Below are 16,577 nucleotides of genomic sequence, written 5' to 3'. Positions count from 1 at the left end.
GGTGAATTCAAAACCAGAGAAAGAAATAGATAATATTGTACAAGAAGAGAAAGGATGTTCAGTAGAGAGGATAGAGGAAGAACATAAGATGGAAGAAGGAAGAAGAATCTATGATTGCTATTTGCTAGGGTTAATTGATTATTTCTTTTTTCTATATTCGTTTTCTAAACACTAATAATTTATAAGATACTAGGTAGAAGCATTACGCCGCATGCATAGGCCATAGCTCTCCTTCAATCTAAGGATAGCATAAGTAGGAAAAACAGCTAGTTCCCCTACAAACTAAGTTACTTTGAATCTATTATATACACTTTTAAAATATGGCAAAAGCCAATAAATCTATGGATGTCGTTAGTTAAACCATTAATGTAGCTAACTAGGATACTACATCGATATATCGACAACACCACGTCAGTAATTATTTATTTTTTTTAAAAAAAATTTTATTCTACTTATTAGAAAAGGAAACAGGATAGGGGGAGCGTTGATTTGTTCCCAATATATAGTTGGCGGCCACAAGAGAGATTTGTGCCAGTGGCGGACCTACGTACAACCAAGGTAGTTCATATGACCTGGGTAAATTTTCAAATTTCCCTTATGGTTATTAAGAAGAAAAACACATTTACCCTCATCAAAAAATTTTTTTACTTATGTTTGACCTGGTTTAAAATTCATCTTGGGTCCGCTATTGATTTGTGCAATGGTCTGGTCACCACCACATATCAAACCGACTAGCCAGAACAGCCGTCTCCGGGACCGGTAAGCGAGCTGAAGATTGGCAGCAAGCCCGACCACCATGCAGCAATATCTAACCCATTCGAAGAAACTATCGATTCGTCCCGAACAAGACAAATAAGGACGGTACAGTGTTTCACGTGTGGAATATTTTATTAAGTAAAGACACCAAACTTACATATGGTCCAACCGTCCAACTATTAAACATCGTACATATGGTCATAAATGAGACAAAATAAACATTATTTTCCAAATCGAAGGAGGTCGCTGCAGAGAGTTAGTAAAAAGACTTTAATAATTTAAAACGAGTTGGTCTCTAGTTATTTAACCAGTCAAAACAGTCGTGCAAAGTTACAGCTAGAAATCATAATAATAGGATTTCAAGCTTCCATGCGCAATGCATGGTACGACGACGATGTCGTGCAAAGACATGATTATTTTGAATAACTTCATTTTATGAATTTTATAAAACCCCATAATCTGAACAATTTAATGCTTCCATGTTCCTCATGTGCATATAACAGCTAACCTCTGTATAATATCTAATCATTCATTCAAGTGTATAATATTTTATCACACACGAGAGTAAACATAACTATAATTTTTTTATTTAATTTGAGTTTGCAATTTTNGAATATGGGGCTCTGGTCGCAAAACGTTAAAACTATATCATAGATAATCACAATAAAAAGAAAAAACTTACCTAATAAAATCCAAATTTATATGATGAATTCTTAAATAGGTATAGGATCTAGAGGCAAAATTGATTATTTGAGAACGAAAAGAATGGTGAATTCAAAACCAGAGAAAGAAATAGATAATATTGTACAAGAAGAGAAAGGATGTTCAGTAGAGAGGATAGAGGAAGAACATAAGATGGAAGAAGGAAGAAGAATCTATGATTGCTATTTGCTAGGGTTAATTGATTATTTCTTTTTTCTATATTCGTTTTCTAAACACTAATAATTTATAAGATACTAGGTAGAAGCATTACGCCGCATGCATAGGCCATAGCTCTCCTTCAATCTAAGGATAGCATAAGTAGGAAAAACAGCTAGTTCCCCTACAAACTAAGTTACTTTGAATCTATTATATACACTTTTAAAATATGGCAAAAGCCAATAAATCTATGGATGTCGTTAGTTAAACCATTAATGTAGCTAACTAGGATACTACATCGATATATCGACAACACCACGTCAGTAATTATTTATTTTTTTTAAAAAAAATTTTATTCTACTTATTAGAAAAGGAAACAGGATAGGGGGAGCGTTGATTTGTTCCCAATATATAGTTGGCGGCCACAAGAGAGATTTGTGCCAGTGGCGGACCTACGTACAACCAAGGTAGTTCATATGACCTGGGTAAATTTTCAAATTTCCCTTATGGTTATTAAGAAGAAAAACACATTTACCCTCATCAAAAAATTTTTTTACTTATGTTTGACCTGGTTTAAAATTCATCTTGGGTCCGCTATTGATTTGTGCAATGGTCTGGTCACCACCACATATCAAACCGACTAGCCAGAACAGCCGTCTCCGGGACCGGTAAGCGAGCTGAAGATTGGCAGCAAGCCCGACCACCATGCAGCAATATCTAACCCATTCGAAGAAACTATCGATTCGTCCCGAACAAGACAAATAAGGACGGTACAGTGTTTCACGTGTGGAATATTTTATTAAGTAAAGACACCAAACTTACATATGGTCCAACCGTCCAACTATTAAACATCGTACATATGGTCATAAATGAGACAAAATAAACATTATTTTCCAAATCGAAGGAGGTCGCTGCAGAGAGTTAGTAAAAAGACTTTAATAATTTAAAACGAGTTGGTCTCTAGTTATTTAACCAGTCAAAACAGTCGTGCAAAGTTACAGCTAGAAATCATAATAATAGGATTTCAAGCTTCCATGCGCAATGCATGGTACGACGACGATGTCGTGCAAAGACATGATTATTTTGAATAACTTCATTTTATGAATTTTATAAAACCCCATAATCTGAACAATTTAATGCTTCCATGTTCCTCATGTGCATATAACAGCTAACCTCTGTATAATATCTAATCATTCATTCAAGTGTATAATATTTTATCACACACGAGAGTAAACATAACTATAATTTTTTTATTTAATTTGAGTTTGCAATTTTTAACTGTTGACATATAAATATTATACGCTACAAATATTTTATTTTCTTGATTATATTAGTATTGCCAATTACATACAATATAACCTCTATAAATTAATATTTAGTAAATTAATAATTTCTGTAAATTAATATATTTTTCTAGTCTCAAGTTAGACTAATGTAATTTTGGACACAATTTAATAATATAATAAAATAATAATTTTTTTTGAAAATTCTTTGAACAACATACACTACAAGAAAACATGGTGAAATCCTACCAAATTTCCTACCAAAATTTTAGTAGAAAAAATTTCCTACAAAAAACTTACGATTATTCTACAAAAAGGAGTTGTCGTAGAAAATTAGTCAGAAATCTCCTACAAAATATATTCATAAGAAAGTCGTAGAAAAGTTCCTACAAAATTCCTTCGAAACGTAGAATCGTAGGAAAATTCGTAGGAAAATAGAAGCAACTAAATAGGAATTTGGTAGGAAAATTTCCTTCCAATTTCCTACGAAAACTGTACCGAAGCAATTTCGTAGGAAACTCGTAGGAAACATTTCCTTCCAAATGCCTTCAAAATTTATTTCCTACCAATTGAATGAATGTTTACCACCAATTTCCTACNCCACGGAACTTATTGAGTGTGTGAGATTTAAGAAAGAAGATCTACGATCTANACTTTTTAATCTATATACATGTAAATTTAAAATAATTTATTTTTAGATTTACAAAATATTGTATTAATCTATTTACTTACTTTTTCAAACATATGTTTCATTATGTTTTTCTTTTCTTTCCTTATGTTTTCCACTAAAATTTATATTATTTAAACTTTCTCACACTAATAGAAGAAATATATATTTACGTAAATGCATATATATTTGTTTCTTTTTAAATTTAGGGAACAAATAAATAATTATTAATACTACCAAAGGCCCAAAACAAAAAAAAAAGACGGTGAGATAAAAAAAATCAGAAGGACAAAGATCTCATCCCTTCGTCTTCTTGGGGAATCAAAGAAGCGTAAGAAAAAAAAAAGCTCAGATGCAAAGCCATCACAATAGAAACAGAAGCACATGCTCAGCTTCACCACTCTTCTTTTTCGTCTTCGCTGCCGTCCCTCTTCCGATCTGTTTTTTCGGTTTACTCAGCGAGATCTCTTCGCTTCAGTTATGGTGTGTTCCTCNTCAATCGTTCAAAACGCTTAATAACGCTTAAAACCGCAATCGTCTGCTTCTGCAATCTCCCGCAACCGCAACCGCAACCGCAGCGTTTGAACCAGTCAAGCCCTGAATATGGGGCTCTGGTCGCAAAACGTTAAAACTATATCATAGATAATCACAATAAAAAGAAAAAACTTACCTAATAAAATCCAAATTTATATGATGAATTCTTAAATAGGTATAGGATCTAGAGGCAAAATTGATTATTTGAGAACGAAAAGAATGGTGAATTCAAAACCAGAGAAAGAAATAGATAATATTGTACAAGAAGAGAAAGGATGTTCAGTAGAGAGGATAGAGGAAGAACATAAGATGGAAGAAGGAAGAAGAATCTATGATTGCTATTTGCTAGGGTTAATTGATTATTTCTTTTTTCTATATTCGTTTTCTAAACACTAATAATTTATAAGATACTAGGTAGANTACTAATTGTGTTTTTTCATATCTCAATTCTATCTTAGCTTTCCGTCACCTTACTCCTCTTATATTTCAGATCTAACTTTTTTTTTTCCAGATCTCGCCGCCATTAACACTTGTCCATGCTTAAAAAGTAAATCTTATGATTCAACAAAGAAAAGCAAAAAGAGAAGAAGATATTTGGTGATGGCCGGAGAGAATTATAATTGTTTTTGGTTTATTTTGTTTTAAAGAAAAAAAAATTGTAATTCTATTTAATTAATTTAATAAAACTCTTTAATTAACAATTATTGTTTTTTTTTATAAAATTTCATTTAATTTTCGAAATTAATGAATTAATTTTATCTTTTAATTAGTAGGAAAATAGTAAGAATTACTTGGTAGGGAAATAGTAGGAATTTGTTTCTTACTAACATTTTGGTAGGAAAACTGTTAGAAAGCGTCTTTCCATTTTTCTACAAAATTCTTACGAAAATGTTTTCGTAAGAAATTGGTAGGAAATTTCCTACTAAATTTCTTCCAAAACTGATTTCCTTCGGGCTATTACCTCCATTATTTTTCGTAAGAAAATGGTAAGAAACAGGTGTTTCCTTCCAATTTCCTTCAAAATCTGCTGTAGAAAATCACAATGTTTTCTTGTAGTGATAGTCCTATCAATAATATAAATTAACTAGATAAGAACCGGTCTGATGTGTGGGTTTAAAATTTTGTAAATAAAAGAAAATTTAATAAAAATATATTAAAATTTAGTGTAGATTATTTATAATTTTCTTTTTGCTATAATACAATAATTTATATCCATATACATATACATAGATCTTTTATGTATGTTACCATTAAAAGTGTATTTTTACACCTAGATATATTGTATTTTACAAATACATTATTTACCACCACATAGAAAATGTCTATATGAAACTAAGTCAACTATTATATGTCTCTTTACTTTCACTTTTGCATAGTTTCTTTAATCACTAAAATTGTTGGTTCAAAAAATTTTGAATAAAAAATAAATTACATCACAATAGTGTATGACTAACCATAGAGAGAACCTTGGTTCTGCCCTCCTCCCTTATGGAAGGAACCTTGGTTCTGCCCTCCTTCCTTATGGAAGGAACCTTGCGTCCAACCTCCTCCACCATAGAGAGAATCTCGGCTCTGCCCTCCTCCTGTGTGGAGAGAACATGTTCACGTCTTTTAGCTATCTCAAAGTGGTTTGCTCCAGCAACCAATGAAACTAAAGACCCTTTTCCAACGTCACAAAATCTTTTGATAGTAACTAATGTCAAATTTCTCAATGTATTCATGAAAGTTTCTTTGACACACCATGATGTAGCCTCTGGCTCTAAGCTCCTATGGGTCTATCAACAACAAATTATATTTTTCCAATCTATTTATGTTTGTTGTAGGCTTGTGTTTGATTAGCCTAATTTATCCAACCATTAGGTAATTTAGGTTGATGACATTCTCCTCTTTATATCCTTTTGAGATTGAACGAATAGTAACAATTATGTTTACAAAAAAGGTCTATGACCAACTAATCAAGGTTGAAAAATTAGAATAAAATTAATTTGACATAATTAATAAAATAATAGAAAATTATAAGCACGGTAATATATGAATCTCAAATAATTCAGAGATGAAAATATAAATTAAATAAAATAATCTAAAACTACTACAATAAATTTTAAAATACAGTATTAGAAAAAGAAGATGCATATATTAATCTTCTATTTTTTTTTGGATCAACATATTAATCTTACCTATTCCAAACTGAAAAAGTAGAAAGTAGGAGTATATTTTGATTTAAAAAAGGGAAAAAGACACCAAAACCCACTTTGATGGTGAGTTCTTCCACCAAAACCCACTTTCCACTCATGCTATACTTTCTCAAGTTTTTGCCTTATGTGGCCATATTCCTATTACATTTTTGCCCCTCTCCTCTTTCTCTCCTTCTTTTCTCTCTTTTTCTCTTTTTTTGTTGTTGTTAACACTTTAAATGGTTATCATAAAACAAATTGTCTATTTATTTATATAAATAAATGTTATGATTATATATTTTCTACATTTTAAGATACATATTGCTATATTTTTTATGAATTTTTAGATTATACAGTATCCATTTGTCGTTGAACATTTGTTCAATGATAAGTGGATAATCAATTGCAGTATTGTTAATAGATAGTTAATTGTGTTTATTCATACAAAATATACATACATAAATTTGGTTAGATCTTTATCTATAGCATATTATCCATAACACAACATAGACCAAATAAGTACAAAACCCTTTAATTCTAAATTTTAAATCCTAGAACATAAACCCTTGAACCTAAAACCAAAACTATTCACTTTAAAAAAAAAAACAAAGTTTAGTGGATAGAAAAACTGTGGATAGGTCTCCATGGATTTACAAAGCATATCTAGACATTAAGCTGAAGAATAGCAGTTGAATGGTGGCTATGGATGTGATCATGTGGATATTTTTTTGTGGATACCAATGTAGACAGACCAAAGAATCATCATACAACATCCACACAATTAAATCCATAGACACCATGAGCTCCTTGCTTCATATTTTGTGTTGGTCCAGAAACATATACACTCATAAGTGGTTAATAAACAAAATAAAAATTAACAACATTGATTTATTTAGAACATTGAATATCAATCATGTGGATTAGTAGTTATGGATACTTATCTTATAATATCTTGCTCATTCTTTACATGAGCAGAAATTTGTCCAAGATAAATTAGCCACATAGATTTCTTTTAGCTAAATGTTTTTGTACTATTTTTCAGCTAGAAGTAGGTATATTAGAACTTAGAAGTGTCACTAGAAGCATACTACACAATAAACATGGTCATTATTAATCTCAAAGCCTATCCACCAAATTCTGACCACGTGGACAAGCAATCCAGATGAAATTTATTGACAAGTTTGTTGCATGTTCAAACATCACTATAGTTTAGCCACTTAGATGTCTTTTAGCCAAATGTTTTTGTACTATTTTTAAGCTAGAATTAGAGATATTAGAACTTAGAAGTGTCACTAGAAGCATACTACACAACAAACATGGTCATTATTAATCTCTAAGCCTATCCACCAAACTCTGACCACGTGGACAAGCAATCCAGATGAAATTTATTGACAAGTTTGTTGCATGTTCAAACATCACCATAGTTTAGGGTTTAGACTTTAGATGGTATATAGATTCAATGTCTATGTTTTGAGTTCAAGTTGTATTGTCTAAGGTTCAAGGTGTAGGATTTAGGGGTTAAGGTTAAAAGTTTAGGTTTAGGTATGTGGATGATGTGTCTATATTTTTAATTCATGGTTTAGGATTTAGGGTTCAAGGTGTATGGTTTAGGGTTTAGGATTTAAGATTTAGGGTATAGAGTTTACGTTTTTGGGCTTATATGGATTTAGTGTCTATGTGGTGTTATGGTTACGAGCTAAGTATATATCTAACCAAATTTTAATGGTAGAAAAGGTGGATGGACTTTAAAGTAAACCCTAAACATGGTGATGTTTTAGGGTTTAGAGTTTAGGATTTATGACTTATGTGGATTTAGGGTTTAAGATACAGCGACAACATCAAATCCATATATTCATGGTTATGTGGATACCAATAAAATTTGGGGGTTCTAGAGATTTAGGGTTTAGGATACAACGACAATATCAAATCCATGTATTCGTAGTCATGTGGATACCAATAGAATTTTTGGGTTATAGAGATTTATGGTTTATGATACAACGATAGTATCAAATCCATATATTTGTGGTCATGTAGATACCCATAGAATTTGTGGATTCTAGAGATTTAGGGTTTAGGATCAACAACAACATCAAATACATATATTCATGGTCATGTGGATACCAATAGAACTTGTGGGTACTAGTAACACATGACCATAAATGTGGGTATTAATAACACATCAAAGTTTGTTATCAAATCCATAATACATGACCATAATTATGGTACTAGCAACACATCAAATCCATATATTAATAGTCATGTGGATACCAATTGAATTTGCGGGTTCTAGAGATTTAGGGTTTATGATACAACGACAACATCAAATCCATATATTCATGTTCATGTGGATACCAATAGAATTTTGGGGTACTGGTAACAAATCAAAGTTTCTTAAAACTTATCCAAATAAATAACTATTTATGAATGCAATATTTTGTTAATCCATCATGCATCTAATTTAAGCTTAAAGTATGTGGACAAACACTCTATTTCATATTGAAATTTTAGTTAAATAAATTCATTAATTTCTAAATTATTTAATTAATTTAGTTTGAACTTAGAAATTGTTGATTTGACTATGAACACCAATTCAATTGTATTTGATTTAGATTAGATTCATGAATTTTTTTTTGTGGAATGAAAAAATATTGAAAGGTGCAAAAAATATTTATTTACAAGTTGCTTAACTTTTTTTTGGTTTGTCAACAACTAAAGTTACTAAACTTAAAATTTAGTATTTTTATCACCAACTAATGAAAATGAAAAATAAATGTTAAANAAATGTTAAAGAAAAAAAATATTAAAAAAGAAAGAGAAAAGTTAGAGAGAGAGATGAGAAGGAAATAAAAAGAAAAAGTAGAAAGAGAATGTTAGTTTAGTTAAAGGGTGTAAGATGTAATTTTACATGTAGAAAGTATAGAGAGAGTGGAAAGTGGGTTTTGGTGGTATTTGTTTGTGTCAAAGTGGGTGTGGGTGGAAATATCCCTTTAAAAAAATAAGAAAAACTTGTCTTTCCACTAAAAAAGTTTGACCAATAGAACAAAGTTGAAAGTAATATTTTTGAATAAATTATTTTGTTAGATGAATAATATGAGACGATCTATGTTTATATAGAAGAGAGTATTTACATTTTTTAGAATTAATAATTTTCTATATATTTTCCTTAATATATCCTTTTTCTATTTTATGAGATAATTTATTCCAATGAGCTCATTGTGTTTTTAAAAATTTCTTGCTTTCCACTTCCTTGTAAGACGTACTATCGTTCGATGATAAGAACGCTTTTTGTTTAGTTGATCTAGTGTTATATAATCTATGTTGTTATCTTGCATTTGTGTATTCATCTTTTTTTTATGATACATGTCCTGCAAATTAATATAAATAATAATAACACCATGAGAAATTTGTTAATCCTAAAAATCTTAGTTATTATGCATAAGAAACTTTGTTAACACTTCAAAGTCAAAGATTGCACATTATGAAATTGAGAAACGAAACAAAATTCAAAGAAACGATGACGAAAACACGTGGTAATATCTATGAATCTTTTTATATAGTTGCTTCGATTAGACAACAAATAAACTGCCTTCAATACTTGTTCAAGAACAATGATTTGTCAAACAAAAGGTTAATAAAAAACAAAAAAGAAAAATTTACCAAGAAAAACAAAGCTAGTCGAAATTATTTTGAAAAATATGTCATCATTTCTTCGCTTATATAGAGGGGTGTATTTACAATCATTTTCCTTTAGGATTAACAAAGTTTTTTTTTAATATAATAAGATTACAATTATCTTATGCATCGTTTTACCAAGCTTGAAAACTGTGATTTCTGATCGTTAAAATTGACATGTGTCATGATCTGATAAGTTACTAACTTGGATATTTAATCGTTAAAACTGACACATGTCACAATCTGGTGAGTTTTTAACTTTGATCTCTGATCGTTAAAACTAACATTTGTCACGATCTGATGACTTACTAACTTTGAGAAGTAAGCTTTATATAATAAGATATATATATATATATATATATATCTTTAAATAGTTGTCAAAAATATATCTATATATATATTATATAATTAAAAACCATAATTTTTTTGCATACAAAGCGGGGAAAAAAAAATTGGACAGTTTGGGGAATCGAACGTAGGAACTGAAGGTGAGAGTTACCTAAACACAACTACTAGGCTACCTTTTCCGAGAAGTGCTAGCTTTGCTTGTAATTATGGCCGGCTCTGGATATACTTACAAAAATGTTTTATTTTGAGTTCTCACCGCTTACATAAGAAAGAATTAAAACTCAAAAAAGAATAGTGTACTTTGTTATGTTTAGAGCAATTTCATCGATGATACTGCTATTTGGGTGTCATAAAAAAAGTAAACAATAATATTTTTGTTTTAATTTGATTATTTTTTTTTTACACCGCCAGTCAAATAATAACACATGTATATTCAGTGTCTTGATTGCTCTCGGCAGAGACACTCTTCTTCATCTCTCAAACGTTTTCTCATATTTTTTAAATTCTTCAGATCCTATGTAAAATATGTCCGATGAACATGCTCTTAAATTGGTGTTCTTCTACCAAATTTATCACACAGTTTCATACGTAAAAAGTTATATTATTACTATTTACTAGCTTGTAGATATGGATAATTCCCAAAATAAATCAACATCTAACCTAAGAGCATGTGCAACGGCGTGCACTTGGGCCGTCCTTCATTTTTTGTGATTTTAATTTAATTCAAAAAAGCCTAATATCAAAGAAACGATTCTTATTTTGGGACGTTTTTCGTCCGTCCACTTCGACACGTGCTTTATTGTGATTGGCTGTAGAATTTGTCTTGGGTTTTTTTTTTCTTTTGTTTTTTAGATTCTCGAGACTTAGTGGTCGGACAGTAGAAGATTCCAGAACCACACTGGGAAGGATTGCATTCCACTAGGGGAAGAAGAAGCGTCACACGGAGACTGTCCTCCGGCGAGAAGAACCTCGAGGCATGATGCTCGGAGGAAGCCAATTTAATTGGGTACCAATGTAAGCTCGAACTCTGGTGGGAGTCGTTCTCAACTGAGAGACTCGACCACTTTGAACAGGTTCGAATCGGTATTTGTCAGGTTCGTTTCCATTTTAATTTTGTGATCCTTTTGACTCATTTGTTTAAAAGATCCAGTTTTTTTGCTTGATAGATTCTGCTCTGGTTTTATTTTTGGCATCTTGATTTGGGTTTGAGTTCTTCCATCAGTTGGGATTAAAAGATGCTAGCTTTGGATTTGTAGATGTAGAATTAGAGTCTGTAATGCCTTTATTTCTGCTTTAATTTTGATTTTGACTGTGGTTGATGATTAATTGGAAGCTAAAAAAGCATCTGATTTGAGCCGATTGTTATAAGCTTGTGAACAAATATGTTTAAACTGATGCACCTGGTGAGCAGCTGATTGAATTGTTCTATCCAGTCTCCATTATAATGCAAAAGAAGAGTTCTTTTTTTGCTGTAATGTTTTGCAATCTTCACACCATGATGTTACTCATCTTTGATTTTCTTGTGCTTAGAGCACTGTCACTTTTGTCTTGGCGTTGTAGTTCTTAGGATGAGCATTAACAATTGGAAGGGTCTTTCTATTCAATCGATTTTGATTTTTGTGTTTTCACTATATGAACAATATATGTCAATGTTCTACGATGGCCTCAGAGCTTCTGGAGTCTCAGTTCTGCTATGTTAAAAGGAGTAATTAGAAGTGTTGTTATATACATGTTTCGGAGTTCTCTTTAGTTACTCATCCTGTGATTTGTATAGATTGAACAGTTAGCTAAGACTTTGCATACTTGGGGTCTGTTCTGTAACATGTGACAATTTTTACACTTTCTTGAATGTTGCAGGTTTAAGACTTTAAAAACAATGGCTGGATTTCCAGGTTTTAGTTACCTTGGTCCAAAAAGCAAGAACACGGTTGTAGCGGGAGGATTAACGGCTTTTGTTTTTGGGGTATACTTCTACACAATGAGGCTTGTTGGTGGCACGGACGAACTTCAGGTGGCTATTGACAAGTTCGAAGGCCAAAAACCAGTTGAGACTGACACCAAGGTTCCATCTAAAGTCTAATCCTCACCGGCTTGTTATGTCCAACCAAACTCGTTGTTGTTTATCTTTTGTCTTCAAAGTTCTTTACTTCACTCTCGTTCGTTAGATTGGTATCTGTGTTTGAGTCTCAGTCCAATCCCTAATACAGTGTTTTAAACAAGAGAATTCTGATCAGGACATGGTTTTAATGTTCTTGACAAATAGACACTAATACTCATATTAAGAATAAGAACCTTTCAAAAAATTACTATTATAATTGGGGGACCAAAAATGAAGGACAACCAATGCCCATGGTCTTAGTGTCTATTTGTCAAGAACATTAAAACCATGTCCTGATCAGAGTTCTCTTGTTTGAAACACTGTATTAGGGATTGGACTGAGACTCAAACACAGATACCAATCTGACGAACGAGAGTGAAGTAAAGAACTATGAAGACAAAAGATAAACAACAACGAGTTTGGTTGGACATAACAAGCCGGTGAGGATTAGACTTTAGATGGAACCTTGGTGTCGGTCTCAACTGGTTTTTGGCCTTCGAACTTGTCAATAGCCACATGAAGTTTGTCCGTGCCACCAACAGTCCTCATTGTGTAGAAGTATACCCCAAAAACAAAAGCCGTTAATCCTCCCGCTACAACCGTGTTCTTGCTTTTTGGACCAAGGTAACTAAAACCTGGAAATCCCGCCATTGTTTTTAAAGTCTTAAACCTGCAACATTCAAGAAAGTGTAAAAATTGTCACATGTTACAGAACAGACCCCAAGTATGCAAAGTCTTAGCTAACTGTTCAATCTATACAAATCACAGGATGAGTAACTAAAGAGAACTCCGAAACATGTATATAACAACACTTCTAATTACTCCTTTTAACATAGCAGAACTGAGACTCCAGAAGCTCTGAGGCCATCGTAGAACATTGACATATATTGTTCATATAGTGAAAACACAAAAATCAAAATCGATTGAATAGAAAGACCCTTCCAATTGTTAATGCTCATCCTAAGAACTACAACGCCAAGACAAAAGTGACAGTGCTCTAAGCACAAGAAAATCAAAGATGAGTAACATCATGGTGTGAAGATTGCAAAACATTACAGCAAAAAAAGAACTCTTCTTTTGCATTATAATGGAGACTGGATAGAACAATTCAATCAGCTGCTCACCAGGTGCATCAGTTTAAACATATTTGTTCACAAGCTTATAACAATCGGCTCAAATCAGATGCTTTTTTAGCTTCCAATTAATCATCAACCACAGTCAAAATCAAAATTAAAGCAGAAATAAAAGCATTACAGACTCTAATTCTACATCTACAAATCCAAAGCTAGCATCTTTTAATCCCAACTGATGGAAGAACTCAAACCCAGATCAAGATGCCAAAAATAAAACCAGAGCAGAATCTATCAAGCAAAAAAACTGGATCTTTTGAACAAATGAGTCAAAAGGATCACAAAATTAAAATGGAAACGAACCTGATAAATACCGATTCGAACCTGTTCAAAGTGGTCGAGTCTCTCAGTTGAGAACGACTCCCACCAGGGTTCGAGCTTACATTGGTACCCAATTAAATTGGCTTCCTCCGAGCATCATGCCTCGAGGTTCTTCTCGCCGGAGGACAGTCTCCGTGTGACGCTTCTTCTTCCCCTAGTGGAATGCAATCCTTCCCAGTGTGGTTCTGGAATCTTCTACTGTCCGACCACTAAGTCTCGAGAATCTTAAAAAAAAAAGAAAAAAAAAAACCCAAGACAAATTCTACAGCCAATCACAATAAAGCACGTGTCGAAGTGGACGGACAAAAAACGTCCGAAAATAAGAATCGTTTCTTTGATATTAGGCTTTTTGAATTAAATTAAAATCACAAAAAATGAAGGACGGCCCAAGTGCACGCCGTTGCACATGCTCTAATGCTCATATTAAGAATAAGAACTTTTCAAAATATTACTATTATAATTGGGGGACAAAAAATGAAGGACAACCAATGCCCATGGTCTACCATTGAGTAAAGGAATATATAATTTTAAAACAAACCTTCAAAATACTGTTTCTTTCCCATAGCCATACTCCACAGACATATCAAACTATAAACTATCAGAAAACTTGACGTGATTTTTTTTTTTTGACGAAAACTTGACGTGATTTAACACACATATTAATTGAATATTGGATACTAGCTACTATATATATATCCTTGATGCGTACAAAAAAATGGAAAAAGAAAACCATTCGAGGAAAATGAAGACTAATCTTTTGCTGTTTCTCCTCTTCTCACTTCTTTTATCACTTTCATCAGCCGAGCAATGTGGTCGTCAAGCCGGAGGAGCACTCTGTCCCAACGGTCTATGCTGCAGTGAGTTCGGATGGTGCGGTAACACCGAACCTTACTGTAAGGTGCCTGGCTGCCAAAGCCAGTGCACTCCCGGCGGTACTCCTCCTGTTCCCCCCGGTGGTACTCCTCCTGGTCCCCCCGGCGATCTTTCGGGCATCATTTCAAGATCTCAGTTCGAAGATATGCTTAAGCATAGGAACGACGCTGCTTGTCTTGCTAAAGGTTTCTACACTTACGACGCCTTTATCAACGCTGCAAATTCCTTCCCTGGCTTTGGCACCACCGGAGACACAGCCACAAGGAAGAAGGAGGTCGCCGCCTTCTTCGGCCAGACTTCCCACGAAACCACAGGTACTTACTGATTTATTAGATTCATCTAGAAAAGATCTACACACATTTTTTTATATAAAGAGAAAAGATCTACACACTATACAGTTGCGAATATTCTAATTATTTCCAAATTACGTTTAAATAATATAAAGTTGTGACTATTTATTGATGAAACGGATGGTTACATGTGCAGGTGGGTGGCCAACAGCACCGGACGGACCATATTCATGGGGCTACTGTTTCAAGCAAGAACGTGATCCTCCTTCAAACTACTGTGAACCGAGCGCCGCGTGGCCATGCGCACGAGACAAACGCTACTACGGAAGAGGACCGATGCAGCTGACGTGGAACTACAACTACGGTCAATGCGCAAGAGCCATAGGAGTTGACTTACTCAACAACCCTGACCTCGTAGCCAACGACGCAGTGATCGCTTTCAAAGCCGCGATTTGGTTCTGGATGACTGCTCAGCCTCCAAAACCGTCGTGCCACGCCGTTATCGCCGGCCAATGGCAGCCGTCAGACGCTGACCGTGCCGCCGGGAGATTACCAGGTTACGGAGTGATTACGAACATCATTAACGGTGGATTGGAGTGCGGGCGTGGTCAAGACGGGAGAGTAGCGGATCGTATAGGGTTTTATCAGAGGTATTGTAACATATTTGGGGTTAATCCTGGAGGGAACCTTGATTGTTACAACCAAAGGTCCTTTGTTAACGGCCTCCTCAACGCTGCTATTTTATAAGGAGTATATATTATTATATATGCATCTTTAATTACCGTGATTGAATAATGCTGCTATCAAAAAATATATATATGCAGCTTTGTATCAAAACAATTATATCAGACAAATAAAACTCTGTCCAAGAAGTTATTCCCTTTGATGTTTAAGAATTTTTTTTTCAAGATTTTACACTACATTAATTTTTTTTTTTTTTTGATAGGATGCTACATTTAATTTAGTTTGATGTTTTATGATTTTTAATATTCTGCAGTATTTTCTCTTATTTGTTGATTTTTCTAATTAAATACAAATTATGTTTTCAATGCAAAAGAAAAATATATAATTAATTTGATAATTAAACTTTGTGCTTTAAAAAGAAAAACAATTAGAACATAAAGAGTATAATAAAGTAAAAATTGTATGAAATGGACCTCTTAAGTGGGCTTTAGATATATATATTTTTTTTTGTTAAAGTGGGCTTTAGATATTGCATAGACAAATGTGCATAGATATTTATACTTTTATTAGCATAAACCATATATTATCATAAGTTGTAAAATAAAAAGTTATGGAATGTATGGAATGTAAACTTGCAAAATGGAAAATCGCAGAATTGAAAATATGTTGATTGGACGCAAAATATAATTTTCTATTACCAAAAGATATTTATTTTTAAGAAATTGAATAGTAATTCGAGAAAAAAAATTAGTATATTTTAAGTATATAAAATTATTAAAAAGTTGTGTATTTTTAAATAATAGATGAAATTTATACAAATTATAGATTTATATCAGTATAATGAAAACTAGTTTAGAAACAAGTCAAAATAGCATGTAATTACGTAAAT

At 32.8% G+C, this 16,577-nt stretch overlaps 3 protein-coding genes across 3 annotated transcripts; 2 read left to right on the top strand and 1 right to left on the bottom strand.

Moving 5' to 3' along the window:
* On the top strand, window positions 11,581–12,494 carry LOC109129325. Its single transcript, XM_019237264.1, has one exon. The coding sequence runs from the start codon at window positions 12,169–12,171 to the stop codon at window positions 12,370–12,372; it is 204 nt and encodes a 67-aa protein (XP_019092809.1). The 5' UTR covers window positions 11,581–12,168; the 3' UTR covers window positions 12,373–12,494.
* Window positions 12,767–13,821, bottom strand: LOC109129324. Its single transcript, XM_019237262.1, has one exon. It carries the CDS (start codon window positions 13,039–13,041, stop codon window positions 12,838–12,840), a length of 204 nt encoding a protein of 67 aa, XP_019092807.1. The 5' UTR covers window positions 13,042–13,821; the 3' UTR covers window positions 12,767–12,837.
* LOC104745467 (basic endochitinase B-like) lies at window positions 14,481–15,880 on the top strand. The gene is made up of 2 exons (XM_010466716.2): window positions 14,481–15,028; window positions 15,201–15,880. The coding sequence occupies exons 1-2, from the start codon at window positions 14,557–14,559 to the stop codon at window positions 15,749–15,751; spliced, it is 1,023 nt and encodes a 340-aa protein (XP_010465018.1). The 5' UTR covers window positions 14,481–14,556; the 3' UTR covers window positions 15,752–15,880.

The sequence above is a fragment of the Camelina sativa genome, chromosome 15 (assembly GCF_000633955.1).
Source record: "Camelina sativa cultivar DH55 chromosome 15, Cs, whole genome shotgun sequence".
In the NCBI taxonomy this organism is placed as follows: domain Eukaryota; kingdom Viridiplantae; phylum Streptophyta; class Magnoliopsida; order Brassicales; family Brassicaceae; genus Camelina; species Camelina sativa.
Note: the sequence above shows the minus strand (reverse complement) of the source record. Positions and strands in the feature narration are given on the sequence as shown.